The following is a 14,661-nucleotide window of genomic DNA, read 5'->3' as shown; positions in this document are numbered from 1 at the left end:
AAGTTGTGATTGATATATATAATGTATAAATGAGGAACTCTGCTTGTCTTAAGTTGAAACTATCAAATTATTCATAAAACAGACTACTCACACTTTTTAAAATTAAAATACAAAATGTCTGCTGTGTAATTTGCAGGTTAATAAGAGAGGAAAAACTCTGAAGTCCATACCAAAAGTTGATTTGTATGCTGCAACAAAACCAAAAAAGATTTTAACCAAAGTCACAACAGGAGTGAGGACTTTGAATGTGCCCATTCAGAGTCCTCACTCCTGCTATGATTTCAGTTTCAAGTCTACTTTTTATTGCTCTGTTTTTTAAAGAAGTTGAAGTGGGGAAAGTAGTTGGGGTGACATCTAGTGTACAAATCTAAGACTAGTTCCTCTCTAAACCTATCAGAAAGGGTGGTCCTCACTCCTTATCTGGAGTTACCCGGACCTCACAAATATAGTCTTACAGGAATGTGTGTCTGCGTATGTGTGTGTCTTCCTGCACACTTTGTTGTATGAAGTTCAAAGTTTAAAGGTTGAATGACAGTCTACAGTAGTTATGCCTTGTGAATGGTGAAGGACCACGCCACATCGCATCACATCTCAGAGCCTCAGTAGCTTCATTGAAAATATTTATTTGAAGTCGTGCATATCCAATATGGCCCTCATTCACACAAACGTTCACATTGCTTTTTACAAAATAAACGTAACAAGATGAAATCGGGAAAATTTAATCTGGTAGGAGAATTGACTGAGCCAGCAGGGGCACAGAAGTAGTGTGGGAACATCTTTGCGTGTGTGCGTGCGTGTGTGTGCATGTGTGTGTGTATTATCCACCCACACATTTACTGACTTAATGGCATACACCAGCACCTCTGCCTCAGACCAAGCATGCTCACACTCATACACTTTATGCAAGAGATAATCAAAGAGTTTTAAGGTAGAAATCCTTTTGGACTCAGATGTTATCCCATCATGCTCTGCCCGGACAGATGCCAAAAACGGGTCTGATCATTTGGGACAACTGAATTGAAACTAAAATTTCGAAAGGTATTTGAAAATAGGTAAGTAAAATGAAATAAACACAATTCTTACTTGGATTTCTTTGAAAAATAGATGATGGGTAAAAAAAAACATAAGACTCCAATATATCCATCCATCCATTTTCTAATTCGCTTTATCCTCACAAGGGTCGCGGTGTGCTGGAGCCTATTGCAGCCGTCTTCGGGCAGTAGGTGGGATACACACTGAACTGGTCGCTAACCAATTACAGGACACACACAGAAGAACAACCATCCATGCTCACACTCACACCTAGGGACAATTTAGAGTGTTCTATTAACCTGCCACGCATGTTTTTGGAATGTGGGAAAAAAACGCAGTACCCGGAGAAAACCCACGCAAGCTCGCGGAGAACATACAAACCCCACACAGGTGGCTTACTCGCAGGAAGCATCAAACCCCTGCACCTCTGCCATGAGGCAGATGTGTAACTGGTTGATCACCGTGCCGTCGACTCCAATGTAGTCTACATAAAAAAGTTGCTTTAAAAAAAAATACACACTCATGCTCCAAAGAGAGGTTCAAAGCAATGGATAATTGTCAAGCTTTAACCCTGCTGCAAAGCGAATACCGATCGTAATCCAATGTAGCCATTGGAGTATTCAAAACTTCATCACCACACGACGTCATAGCTCCTACAGATTTTGTCTTATGGCGAGCTGTATTTATTCTCTATTTTCATAAACCTTTACATATGCGGGTGGTTACCTGTGGTAGTATTTTTTAAACTGCATGGTGATGAATAAAAGCATACTTTACGAAAGATCATTTTCTTATGAAAAAAAAATCTACATTTTGACCAAAGATTGTAGGTAAAATACAATACATTACCCACAATTAATGACCCCCCCAACACACACACAACAATTAAAAAAAGGTCTATTTCTTTTTGATCCTTTACTGTCACTGTACTACACTCTCCATTACAGGGCATGAGACTGAATATGTTGAGAGACAAGTGAATCCAAATTCTCCTGAGGGAAGCTGTGGCTCAGGCTTTCATACTGCTGTTAAGGCATTTTCTTTAATGTGCTTCCAAATAGCTTCAGGCAGTACAATACCACATCTCAGACTGCTGAGGTGTTTTCTCTAAAGAATACTGGAGCTGTCGATTTTTGAAATACTTATTTCTTCATATTGATATGTTCTGTCTTGGCCACGACAATCAATAAAGTTAATGTTGCAGAGAGTCTTATCTCATAAAAGTAGTTGGGTTGGTGTTTTTGTATCTGATTGAAATTGTTATTAAAAGTGTGCAACACAACGCAGGGGCAGCCCGCCAAAGCAGAAGTACCAAACAAACAAAAAACATCAGATAAAATCAAAACATTCAAAAACTGTTGCAATCTCATTTATTGGATGAACACATATATTCGTCATATTTCAAAATAGCAAGACAGCATTACTTATCGTTGAAGACAAGTAACTTGATTTACAGAAAAAAAAAAACATGACTCCAAGTTTCACCTTGATGACAAAGCTTCTCTGAATTTATCCATCCCTCCATTTTCTGATCTGCTTCTCCTTACAAGGGTCACGAGGCGTGCTGGAGCCCATCCCAGCTGTCTTCGGGCAGTAGGCGGGGGACACCCCGATCTGGTTGCCAGCCAATCCCAGGTCACGCATGGACAAACAACAACCATTCACACTCACACTTAGGGACAGTTAACAGTTCAATTAACCTGCAATGTATGTTTTTGGAATGTAGGGGGAAACCGGAAAATTAGGAGAAAACTCACGCAGGTAGAGGAATAACATGCAAACTCCACACAGGAAGGGTGCAGCCTAGATTCGAACCGTCAACCTCCGTACTGTGAGGAGGACGTGGTAACCAGTCGGCCACTTTGCCATGCTGTGTTGATTTTACTGAATTTCATTTCATCAAGTGGTTGCACAAAATCTCAACAAAAAAAAACAATTCAAAGTAGTCGTATTCCAACACAAAGGATCTGGATCCAGATGATCTCATTTCATGAAATGAAATTGAGTAAATTCAAGACACCACTTCTTCAGTGTGGTTCGCAGGAAATGGCGCACTTTGTAACCAGCGCTCCTCCTATACAAGCACGTGAGACAAACAAAACTGCAGTGAGTGGCTGGAATAGTGTGAAAGTCATCAAACAGCTACCAGCAGGTTAAAGTTATTCCAATCAGACGTCAAGCCCATAAACTGACAATCTGACAACCTGACACTACACAGATCCTGCGCCAGCCTTATTGGCTTTCAGAAAGACATGACACATCAGGAGGGTAATGATAGAAGTGACAGCAGAGATGGAAAACAGTTACCGAAGATGCTCAAAGAAATAGATGTGAAGACAGGAAAGAACAAAGCAGAGGAAAGAGAGTAAGAATAGAGTTAGGATAAAGAGAAAGGTGGACTGCCGTTGCATTAAATGCTTAAGTGTCCGTCCTCCATCTGTTCTCTTTTCACACAATTACTGAGCTACATCTCTCCCTTCTTCGCCCCAAAGTATGCTGCATTATTCATACTTGGGTATAACCTCATCAGTCAACTCACCCAGCTGACAAAAACTGCCAGTCAGCTCCCTTGCCACACAAAAACATGATTCACGCCCGCATTAACAGCAAAAAATAAAAACAGATGTTGCTCACGTTGTCAGATATGTGCTGGCTTTTAACCTCAAATCTGATGTGTTAAAAATCGTCCTTTAAACAATTAAACAGAAGTTAGACCTTAAGAGCTGCAGCACTGGCTGCTCCTCGACCGAATTGCTGCTCCGCAACTCGGAGAGAAACTTATTGGCGGCAATGTGGGAATGACCGCAAAGTTATTTGATTCCACCTTAAATATGTTTTCTGTAAACACCACACCGGTCAGGTTCAAGAAAAACTGGAAGCTTACTGCGAGCAGAGGCAGGGCGAACCAGTGCACCGGTGTGCTGCAGACAAATCGATGTCATTTTACAGTACCGTTCCTAAAAACTCCAAAATACAATTCTGTCAGAAATTTGGCCCCAGAACCTAGTTGCACCAACTTTCCAAAACAGTGAGACTTTTTCCATCACTGCATCTGCAGAAAGTAGAAGAACAGATGGGTACAATCATGTTATGAAAACTATTGTTGGTGTATATATATAGTATAATGTCCGTCTTATTTAAGTTTTTGGCACATGATAAGGGAAGCACATTGCTTTGTTGTCAGTGTGTTTTAGCATGAAAGTCCACAGATGGCGACAATGTCTTGTTCGCTTAAAAGCAGCACCCACTCGACACGACCGTAGAAACGTATTCGCTTCCCCGTTCTCAAACGAAGACGTGTAAGTGACTTTTTATTGGCGTGCGTGTAATTGCGAAAGATTGTAACTTTATTCACTTATGTCGTGTAGATCATCGCATCGAAACGTAGAAGAACTGTAACAACTAGACCGGAGCGAGTGAAATGCATCCGTTTGAGCGAGGCTGGAAAGACGCAAATCTACGAAACTTTAAAAAACAAGGCATCGATTCAACTCCAGATGACAAGCCACCATCCAGCAAGGAAGCAATACAAATGGCAACAAAAAATCCTTCAGTATGCATAAGAATTACCAGATATCGGTGATCAACGGGACAGTTACTTGCAACTAGCAAGAAAACTGTATGACACGCAGGCAAACATTGTCATAAACCAAAGAATGCATCCAACAAAACAATCCAAAATACATATTTTTTTTTCCCAAGACAGAAAAAAATAATCATTAAAATACTGTACGTATTTTACTGTTGTGATTTTTTTGATACACCTGTATTGCAGTTTTTGTTATATAAACAGTTTTTGGACAGTATATTTTTATATTTTATTGATTGTGTTGTTACACGTGCATTTTGTCAAAATACTTGCATGTTCATAAAGGACATGTACCATGCTCATTTCCCAAATGAGGAATTTCTGTTATCAGGACAAATTGGACAGCGCAAACACGAGTCCGTACAAGAGAATATTTAATGTATCCGCTAACCTCGCAAAGAACCGCAGACCTTTGCGACTCAGTTGCATACGGGCTTTAGTGAACTTGCTCCTCTCTGTTCGCCACCACGCAGTGTTAACAGTGGCAAACCAGCTCCCAGCAAAAAAAAAAATACTTAATAATATTAATTTAAAAAATTGCAAATTTACTGGTTACACATGACAAAGCAAAGATTTCCTCACACTGTCTCTAATTTTAGGGGTAAAATGCAACCATTTCGGGGCAGCCTGTAACTGCATACAGTACAACCAACAATGCTAGAATGTCATACAATGGAAGTAAATTGAAATGTGATCTTGTCATATCACATCCCACTCCCCAAATTTTGTTCAATTTACACATCCAACATAATGACCACATAATTTTGAGCCTCGGTTTCCAATGAACATTATCCAAAGTTCCAAGAGTGCGCTTGTTGTCCTTCAGTAATACAATTTGTGTAAGCATACTATAAAGACTACCATATTTTCCGGATTATACGTCGCTCCCGTTTATAAATCGCACTAGCCAAAAAAATGCATAATTAAGAAAGAAAAAACATCTATAAGTCACACTGGAGTATAAGTCGCATTTTTGGGGGAAATGTATTTGATAAAATCCAACACCAAAAACATACATCATCTTGAAAGGCAATTTAAAATAAAAACAAAATAAAGACCAACAGGCTGAATAAGTGTACGGTATACTAATGTTACATGACTGACATGCCTAGTAATGTCAGTAACGACGTAACATATTAAGAGTTATTCAGATAACTCCAGCCTAAAGAACATGCGAACAAGTTTACCAAACTCAGTTTCACTCCAAATCACTAAATCCAATGAAATCTTCACCCTCTGTGTCACTTTTAAACAACTCCCCCAACTCGGGAGGTAGACGATGCACCGCTTCCTCTTATACGTCGTTTACGTCAGACTCATCGTCGATTTATCAACACAGGCCGAGAGCGCCCTCTTGTGGTTTAATGTGAAAATAACATGTAAAATGACATAATCATGTGTTAATAATTTCACCCATAAGTCGCTCCGGAGTATAAGTCGCACCCCCGGCCAAACTATAAAAAAAATGACTTATAGTCCAGAAAATACGGTAAACTGAAGGCAAAAACAAGCATACTTGCCAAATACACTTTTAGCACAGATGGGCATTCCGTCCCTGTAATGGAGGATTCCGTCAGACCGGGACCCATTTTGGGGAAGGAGGGCGAGAAGTTTTTCAAAATGGAAAGACTAAGCAATGACGGAAGTGGGTTTTCATCCATACTTGTAATCCTCCCTAACTGGGTCAAGTACTTACAGACATCCATTTCACTCACGACTGACAGAATCCCGCCTAGCCAGTCTTGCGTGTGTAATCCACCAATACGCTACTTCAGACCAAATGTGAAATATCACGATGCACCGCATGTCTCGTGCATGATTACCATGTTTGCACGCGAGAGGGAATGACTTCACTTCGGGAAGGAGTAACTTCACTTTGCTTCATTCCATTTGCGGTGGTGGCCTCGGCCATCCACTATGGCATTGTCTGCTGGTCAGGCAGCATCTCAGCCCGGGACAGAAAGAGACTGCAGCGACTGGTCAGGAAGGCCAGTTCTGTCCTGGGTTGCTCCCTTGACACTCTGGAGGAGGTGGGCAACAGAAGGATGCTAACTAAGCTAAAAGCTATGATGGCCAGTCCCTCCCACCCCCTCCAGCCCGGCCTGACAGCACTTGGTAGCTCCTTCAGCCAGAGACTGTTACACCCGCACTGCAAGGAGAGATACCGACGCTCGTTCCTACCGACTGCTGTCAGGCTGATGAATAAAAAATAACAATCATAATAATAATAATAATTAAATGATGTGAAGGAAAATTGTAAATAGTACTGCGATTTATCCATTTTGTGTTCATATTGCATTTAATTGAAAGATGTTTGTTGTTTTTTTTCTCTTTCTTCTTTCTTCTTTCTACATACATTCTTGCTGCTGGAGGCTGTAAATTTCCCCAGTGTGGGACGAATAAAGGATATCTTATCTTATTCAAACAGACAAGAAGTGGAGCACTCATCGTCTGTCCCAAAAGGTTTACACATTGCCAGTCAGTCTGGTGGTTGTGTTGGCAGCTAAATGCTATCTTGGTTGACACTTAAACAGTTGTAAACAAGTCACAGATTTATATCAGATTCCATTGGAGCCACAAACTAGTTAGAAATCTAAAATGAAGATGCATATTATTTGACATAAGGACAGAAGCATTTAAGGACTGCCCGGCAAAATCGGGTAAAGTGCCCATCTCTGCTTTTTGGGGTACACAACTGTCAATACTGTGCATGCATTCAATTGAATAAGGACATTGACTGACTTGTATTACTGTCGTTAAGATACCAACAGCCCTGAGGAGTAGTTCTACTTAATTGCCAATGATCAGTATTCAGCACTGATAATACCATGGAACATTATAGGGTTGTTATGTTTAATTTCTATGGAGGATGTAGAAACATACCCACACTTTTTTTTTTAACCAACCTGTGCTATAAATATATAGAACTAGCTGCTTCGCCGCCCTCCGGGCGGCTCATCAGCTTGTTCCTGCGGAAGGCTGGTAAGGTGGGCCTTCGGCCCACAAAAGTGTTGTTGCTTGGTTGAACTTTTTGTTCATCTTCATTGCTTATCGCGAAAATAAAGAGATGTTTAGCTCTACTAAATAACTAACAATTTCATTGCAATGCTTGTGGGTAGACAACATTTTTTCGCTAAGATGCCCGCGCGATCGTAGTGAGCCACTGCCTGAGCGGCGCAGTGGCGGCGCGGTGAAGTAGGTACGTTTTGAAAAGGGACAGACGGAAGGACAGACCGCGTGCGGGACGACGCGCAATATATATATAGATAAGTTGGGGATTGCAGTAAGGAAGGTACATTTTGCAAGAACTAAGACACACAATAAGTGTGAACTGTGAAGGCAGAGGCGTTTATTTTCTGTTTGAGTACGTCGTACAGTATGTCTATATATATCTATAATATATCATTTTACATCAGTCTCCATGAACTAAACATTACCCAGCTGAATAATATCAGGAGATATTGCAGAATTATTTATTGGTGCATTTAGAAGAAAATAGTGACTATATGGAGATTTTTATAAGAAGACTTTACAGTCATTCTCAAGTAACAGATACTGCATAATCTTGCCCATAACTTCATTAAATGCTTTTGAATTTGGGATGACTGTAACAGAAACCATCCCACCAATGACCACGTATTAACTTTTCGACCGAGTCGACACGCACTGTGTTTCTTGTGTTCCCTTCCGTTCTTTACTTCTATTTTTGCCACGAATCAACCTCTGTCCGCTTTCCTCTTTCCTCCATTGATTGTCCTCTGCTCATCCTGTGGTTTGTATAGAGAAAGCCTTCCTCACCGTGCTCGATTTCACCGTAATCCTCGGGCTCGCGTGAAGTGCATGAGATGGAGGTGCTGCTGGCAGACAATGGAGTAGATATCAAAGAGGAGACGATGATAAAAAGGAAGTGGGAAGTAAGAAGATGTGAAGGAGAACGGTTTACATTTTCCAAGACAGATTCAGAAAAAGAAAAAAAAGATAAGCTCAACAAGATGACAGGGTGGCAGAATGTCAGAATGTATGGTGTGTTTGTGTGTGTGTGTGTAAACATGTTGAAGCTCAGGGAAAAAAAGGGAAAATACACTATTAATGAGAATGGCTCATTAAAGGAAACATTTATACAAGACAAATTCAATGAATTCTTGAACACACGCACAGACACACACACACACACAAGGGCACTTACACTTAAATCCACTTCTACAGAGCCAATTAAAATTGTATTCCAGAACAACCGCTGACATAGTTTCACAAAAAGAAAGGGATGAAGGGATGAAAGAGTTTGACGCTTTCTTTGTAGAAAATGTGTTTGTTCATGACGTTTGATGTCTGAGGGGTGAAAAAATCCCGTCATTAATGGACATTTTGTGGCAAATGTTTTCAAAATGTTTCTCTAATAAATAAATTCAAAGATTTGTCACAATAACGAAACGGTACAGAATGTAAACAAAACTCACGAAAACAGTCACCTCTCCTCTGAATTGCTTTCATTAATGGTGGATTTGCTTGGACTAACTTTTTTTTCTCCAAACTGTATTTTTTATTTTTTTTGGAGGGGGTGGCAGAGTCACTAGCTTTGTACTTCTCGAGATCGGTTTGGTCTTGAGACTGCTTTCAAGGTCACATTTTAAAGGTCATCTCAGAATCATTTTTACTCTGTCTTGTGTCGGTCCAGGACAGGGCACACTCCTTAGTAATGAAGTTTGTTTTTGAAAACCATATGGAATTAATTTGCCATTAATGTAAGTGGAAACACTGCAAATTCTGTGGCGCGCTACTTAGAGAAACCCTGCACCTTTGCACTGTGATGCCGGCGTGCAAACCAGTCGACCACCGCGCCTCATAACTTGTTTTCCGTTGATTGTGTGGGTACTAATCATGAATTCCCTAATTTCAAGGAAACTGTTAATTTCTTCTTGAAGATAAAGCATTACTTTTCACTACAATTGTTATTACTTTTGATGATTACCTGAATGGATTTAGAATTGAGGAGGATTTGTTCACTGTGATGATGTATCTGACCTGATTTTATCATTGAAATTGATGAAAGAACAGACATTTTGCCCTACTGCTGTTACATATGAGCTGTCTGAAATGCATTGAACACAAGTGTTTTGAATTGAAAATTTGTCTATAATTTAAGGAAGGCATGGAGAAAATTTCCCCACATTATATCGTGTTGGCATCAACACTCATAAATGCTCATTACTGTCATCATTATTGCACTGTCAACACTACATTTTGTTGCTTTAAAACACTGTTTAGTGTTTCAAAGCACTTGAAGGAAATGTTACTTTGACACCGGGCAGCGTGAATGCATATTGACACTTTGTCGATGTTAAAATCAATGTGTGTTGAATTAACACGGCAGATTTGAAGTGTACACCAAAAAAAAATCACAATAATCATAATTCACCAATTATCATGAAAAACATGATTGAAAAACTGTACTGACTAATACCAGCCCTGCCTACAATATGATTTTATTTCATGATCAACATTCTCATATGGTCTGCAGTATGAATGACTAAAATTTGCACAGTTCATCACAATTAAAATGAGCAACATGTCAATTCTCCTAACTGGTGAACCAGTGATGCAGTCAGCGGAAGCAAAACAAAGAAAAAAAGAGATATGTATGCGATAGGAAAATCTAAAACCCAATAAGTCCGCAATACTTGGACCTCCTTACATCACTGTGTTGTTTGGTACATTTTGTACTGCTTGTGCCTCTGTGTATGGATGCATGTTGTGGTGTAGCCTTGAGCTGAAAGATTAAGACGGAGCTGGTAGCTGGAGATATGGAGACATAAGAGCAAACCCGAGACAATGGACACTGCCTCTACCACATGCACACGCCAAAGGACAGTGTCACGTCCCGTGTTTGCCAGCAGGGGGCGGGCTTTCTGCCCGCCGCTTGCACACCTGTCACCCATTTGGGAGTGATTGCTCAGCCTTTATTTGGACGCTCTGGCAGTCTACTCACTGCCGGAGTATTCCACACCGTGCCAAAATTCTCTCGCCCAATTCCTATTTCGTATTATTCATTGCCTCTTAGCCTTGTGGCTGTTATTGCGCGTCGTTGTTCCTCTTTCGAATGATATTTATAACATTCTCTAATTAGACCCTCCTTGCTATTTTTCCCGCAAGCGTTTTCTGTTGTTCTCTTTATTTATCCCTGGTCCTTATTTTGACCAGCACTTTTTGTTATTCTCCCGGTCGGGTATTTTGTGTTTGTATTAAAGACTCCTTTTGTTCTCTGACAAACCTCTTCCTGTGTCTGCTATTTCGGGGATCCACTCCTAGCTTTTTGTTGTACCCGAAGCGATTATTCTATCGCTTCGGGTACAACGTGACAGACAGGTAACGACTAAAACGTCTGCTGGATATGGGAGGCTGCTGTGGCACTACTGCTATATATAGCTCATGGGAAAAACTAGCATAGCTGACTGCCATGCACAAAAACACCCTACACAATACGCACTCACAGACACACACGCACACACACACACAGATTCAAAAGACAAAATGTGTATTGGATATTTTCCAGTAGTCCGCAACGCGAATGCATGCCATTACTGACTGTGCAGCAAGAGAAGCGTGTGGTAAATACAGTTTGGGTATGAAAAGGGATTTTGCATTTTTTTCCAGTCTTTGCACTCTACAGCAGCGAGAAGAGCAGGCGTGACTACTATTTCCCTGTGCTGCGCATTGAATTGTTTTTTTTCTGTTCTAGGGCCATAAGAGGTGTAAAAAACAACGCTGAGAGGATGTTCCCAGAGCAGGAGCAGGGCATGCTGTTGTCTCGAAAAGGGAGTCCCGAGAAGGTGGAGTGATGACTTGAAACCTTGTCAGGGGGTTTTGAACGCTTTGTAAGGAGTACAATTTTTCCATTGTGCACTCGAACACTTATCAGATCTCTGGTGGTCATGTGGTGTGTAAGAGCAATCATTATACAGTGGGCTGTTTGGGTGTTTTGCTTTGTGTTTTATGTTTTCACAGGTCTAGGCCATAAACACGAAAATGAAGAGAATCGAATCAAAAGATGTGATTAAACACAAAGAAACAATCATGCTATGCATCTTGAAAACATCAGACACTTGTATTACCTTTTTGGTGAAGTCCATGGCTTTGAGGATGGAAAGGTTGAGTGTCTCCAGTGAGGCCAGAACTCCCTCGTAGTCCCCCATGTGCTTGGCAAAGTAGTCTGAACACAAAAATATATGCGGAAAAGTTTATTCCTACCATTCAAGACGGCATCACTGCACTGATAGAAGCAATGTCTGATTAGTCGATTTTAAGCAAACCTATATTCATTATTACTTTTGCTCTTTTTAAGTTATTTCTCTGACCAAACCCTTTACCATGCCTGTTCCTTGAATGAAAGACAAACCAACGATTTTGTCGACGTCTGTATTGGGCAATTGGCCACATGTTTTAAGAATCATTTAGAACTATGCCAACGGTAAAACATGTATCTCTTTTTAATGGACTGTCGTAATTTGCTCACTGTACACGATTTATGTTCTGGAGAAGTTGTTTGAACTGAAGAATCGGAACAACATGTTTTATGACTTACCATAAAGCTTAAAGTGACCCAAAGGCAAGCGCATCTTCTGCTCCTACTACTGCTACTCTGTGACAAAACCTTACAGCATAGTAACAATTTTAAATCTAGTCAGCTTGGTACACTTTGCTCCATTTGTTTTCGCATGTGAAGATGTGGTTATGCTACTGATGAGTACGGCTAGTTGCCAGTGCAATGGCTCTATTCTACTAGGATTTAGGCAACAAAAACCAATACAGATAATATTTGTCAAAACAATATAGACTTGCTTTGCTTACCTTTACGTCCGCTGATGGAACGGTTTTAGTGCATTTGTTGAACTAAATGTGAAGAGTGTCAAAGTGACCCCCAAAGATTTTTCTGCGTGCAGTCCCCTGTGGAATAGTTGTGGACACCCCTGATCGAAGTGAAGCAAGCATTTGTGTGTGTGTGTGTGTGTGTGTGTGTGTGTGTGTGTGTGTGTGTGTGTGTGTGTGTGTGTGTGTGTGTGTGTGTGTGTGTGTGTGTGTGTGTGTGTGTGTGTGTGTGTGTGTGTGTGTGTGTGTGCGTGTGCGTGTGCGTGTGCGTGTGCGTGTGCGTGTGCGTGTGCGTGTGCGTGTGCGTGTGCGCGTGCGTGTGTGTGCATATACAAAGTATGATACTTACCACAAAGTTCCTTAGTGTCAACATTACTATTGCATCACAGGAGACCGTGGGAAAGGTAGGAAGGAAAGAGGGAAGGAAGGACAAGAGTGGGATTAGAAAAGAACAGGCTTTTGCATTCAATATCAAATACAAACACACACATTTGGCAAGAGTCAGGTCTGGTTTGTTTGTGTGTCTGGTGGAGCAGGGAAGAAAGTGATCAACAGGGATGAGGCATGGATGGAAAGATAAAAAAACAAAAAGAATTGAAACAGAGCCAAAGACGGAGAAATTGTAGCTGATAACGAAGCAGAGGAGGAGATGGAAAGAAAGACACCATCTGCTCAGTGCCTGAATGATGGTTGGTAAATAATACAAATGCAGTGAACGCTCCAAAAATAAAATTACTTTTTCATTGCTAATTCACAGGGGAATGAAGCCACTCGGAGAAGTAAATATAGTAATTATAGAATTGTAATTTGATCCAGGCCTAGAGTGGTTGTGGAGCACCAAGAGCGCATTTACCTCAGGTTATATTGACAACATCCAAGATTATTAGCACAAAATGTGATGAGTTGAATTTGACACCATTGAGTTTGTGACTTGTTAGGATGGTTGGATTAAAAAAAGAAAGAAAGAAAGAAAACGCAAGAAAATTCAAACCATGTCCACAAGGTGTGTGGAGTGCAAGAGGAAGACCCGATGTTGGTACAAAGCTGAATAAAGTGCTAATGTCTCTTTTTTTTCATTTGATTCAAAAAGAAAACACTTTGTTGGTGGTAGAATGCAAAGAGCAAAGTTCTGTGACTTCATCATTCTTAATTAACTATATTCACCGTTAACAAAAAACAAAATATGTTGCACCATAACTTGGCCATTTCCCTCCCACCCACACCAAAAATGACATTATTGTAATGATTATTGCACAGCTGCTTTTGTCATTTGAGTGAAATACGAGAAAGGTGGCAATTTCTTAATGACTGTAACAAATCATCAAATACATATGTTGTGTTAACCGGCAACTTGCGGCTCCAGAGTCGCATGCAGCTCTTTAGCGCTGCCCTAGCGGCTCCCTGGAGCTTTTTCAAAAATGTTTGAAAATTGAAAAAGATGGGGGAAACATATTTTTTGTTTTCATATGACATCTGTAGGAGGATAAACATGACACACACATTCTGAATATTTTCCAATGTTTTACACGTGTAGAATAAATATTAAATGTCAATATTTCTGTCAACGAGGATTTACGTCATAGCCTGCGACACACGTTTCTATTAGCAGGACGAGATGCCAGGCAGGTGGCTGTAGTGAAAAAAAAAAAAACAGCATTTCATGTACAATTCACCGAGTACACTGGCAAAGAATGGGAATGTGGATGGCTGAGAGAAGCATTTTAAATGCGACACGCGAGCTACGATAGTTAACTTGCTGCAAAAGTGCGTCCCATGCCTCGATCATCTGCTCATTATGTCATGTGTGTGTAAATGCATGTGTATGCGTGCGGTAACGGGTCGATCGCGAGAGGTTGGTTGATCGAAAAGTCGATCTTCCGTCAAAAAAGTTTGGACACCCCTTCTCTAAAAGATGCATTGCACGGGGAAAAAAACCCATTTAATCATGAAGGCTTATTGTGTATTTCTAGCCAACTTAGTCATTTTGATAGCAGGCAAATATACCTCACATAGATTCATACAGCATGTGTTGCCTTCAACGTAAGGCTTATATAAGGCTTTTAATTTTTTGCGGCTCCAGGCATATTTGTTTTTTTTTTGTCCAATATGGCTATTTCAACATTTTGGCTTGCCAACCCCTGTGTTAACCCCTTTATTGCAATTGGTGACGGTTGGAA

At 40.5% G+C, this 14,661-nt stretch overlaps 1 protein-coding gene across 2 annotated transcripts in view; it reads right to left on the bottom strand.

The window, feature by feature from the left end:
- necab2 (N-terminal EF-hand calcium binding protein 2) overlaps positions 1-14,661 on the bottom strand; it is a 130,194-nt gene that overhangs the window by 71,497 nt on the left and 44,036 nt on the right. For both annotated transcript variants that reach the window (XM_052060943.1, XM_052060942.1), the window contains exons 4-5: positions 12,834-12,859; positions 11,731-11,828 (exon numbers count right to left, since the gene is read on the bottom strand). In XM_052060943.1, the coding sequence (XP_051916903.1) occupies positions 11,731-11,828; positions 12,834-12,859 (124 nt within the window). The remainder of the gene's footprint in view (positions 1-11,730; positions 11,829-12,833; positions 12,860-14,661) is intronic.

The sequence above is a fragment of the Hippocampus zosterae genome, chromosome 3 (genome assembly GCF_025434085.1).
Source record: "Hippocampus zosterae strain Florida chromosome 3, ASM2543408v3, whole genome shotgun sequence".
Taxonomy (NCBI): domain Eukaryota; kingdom Metazoa; phylum Chordata; class Actinopteri; order Syngnathiformes; family Syngnathidae; genus Hippocampus; species Hippocampus zosterae.
This window is presented reverse-complemented; position numbering and strand designations above follow the sequence as displayed.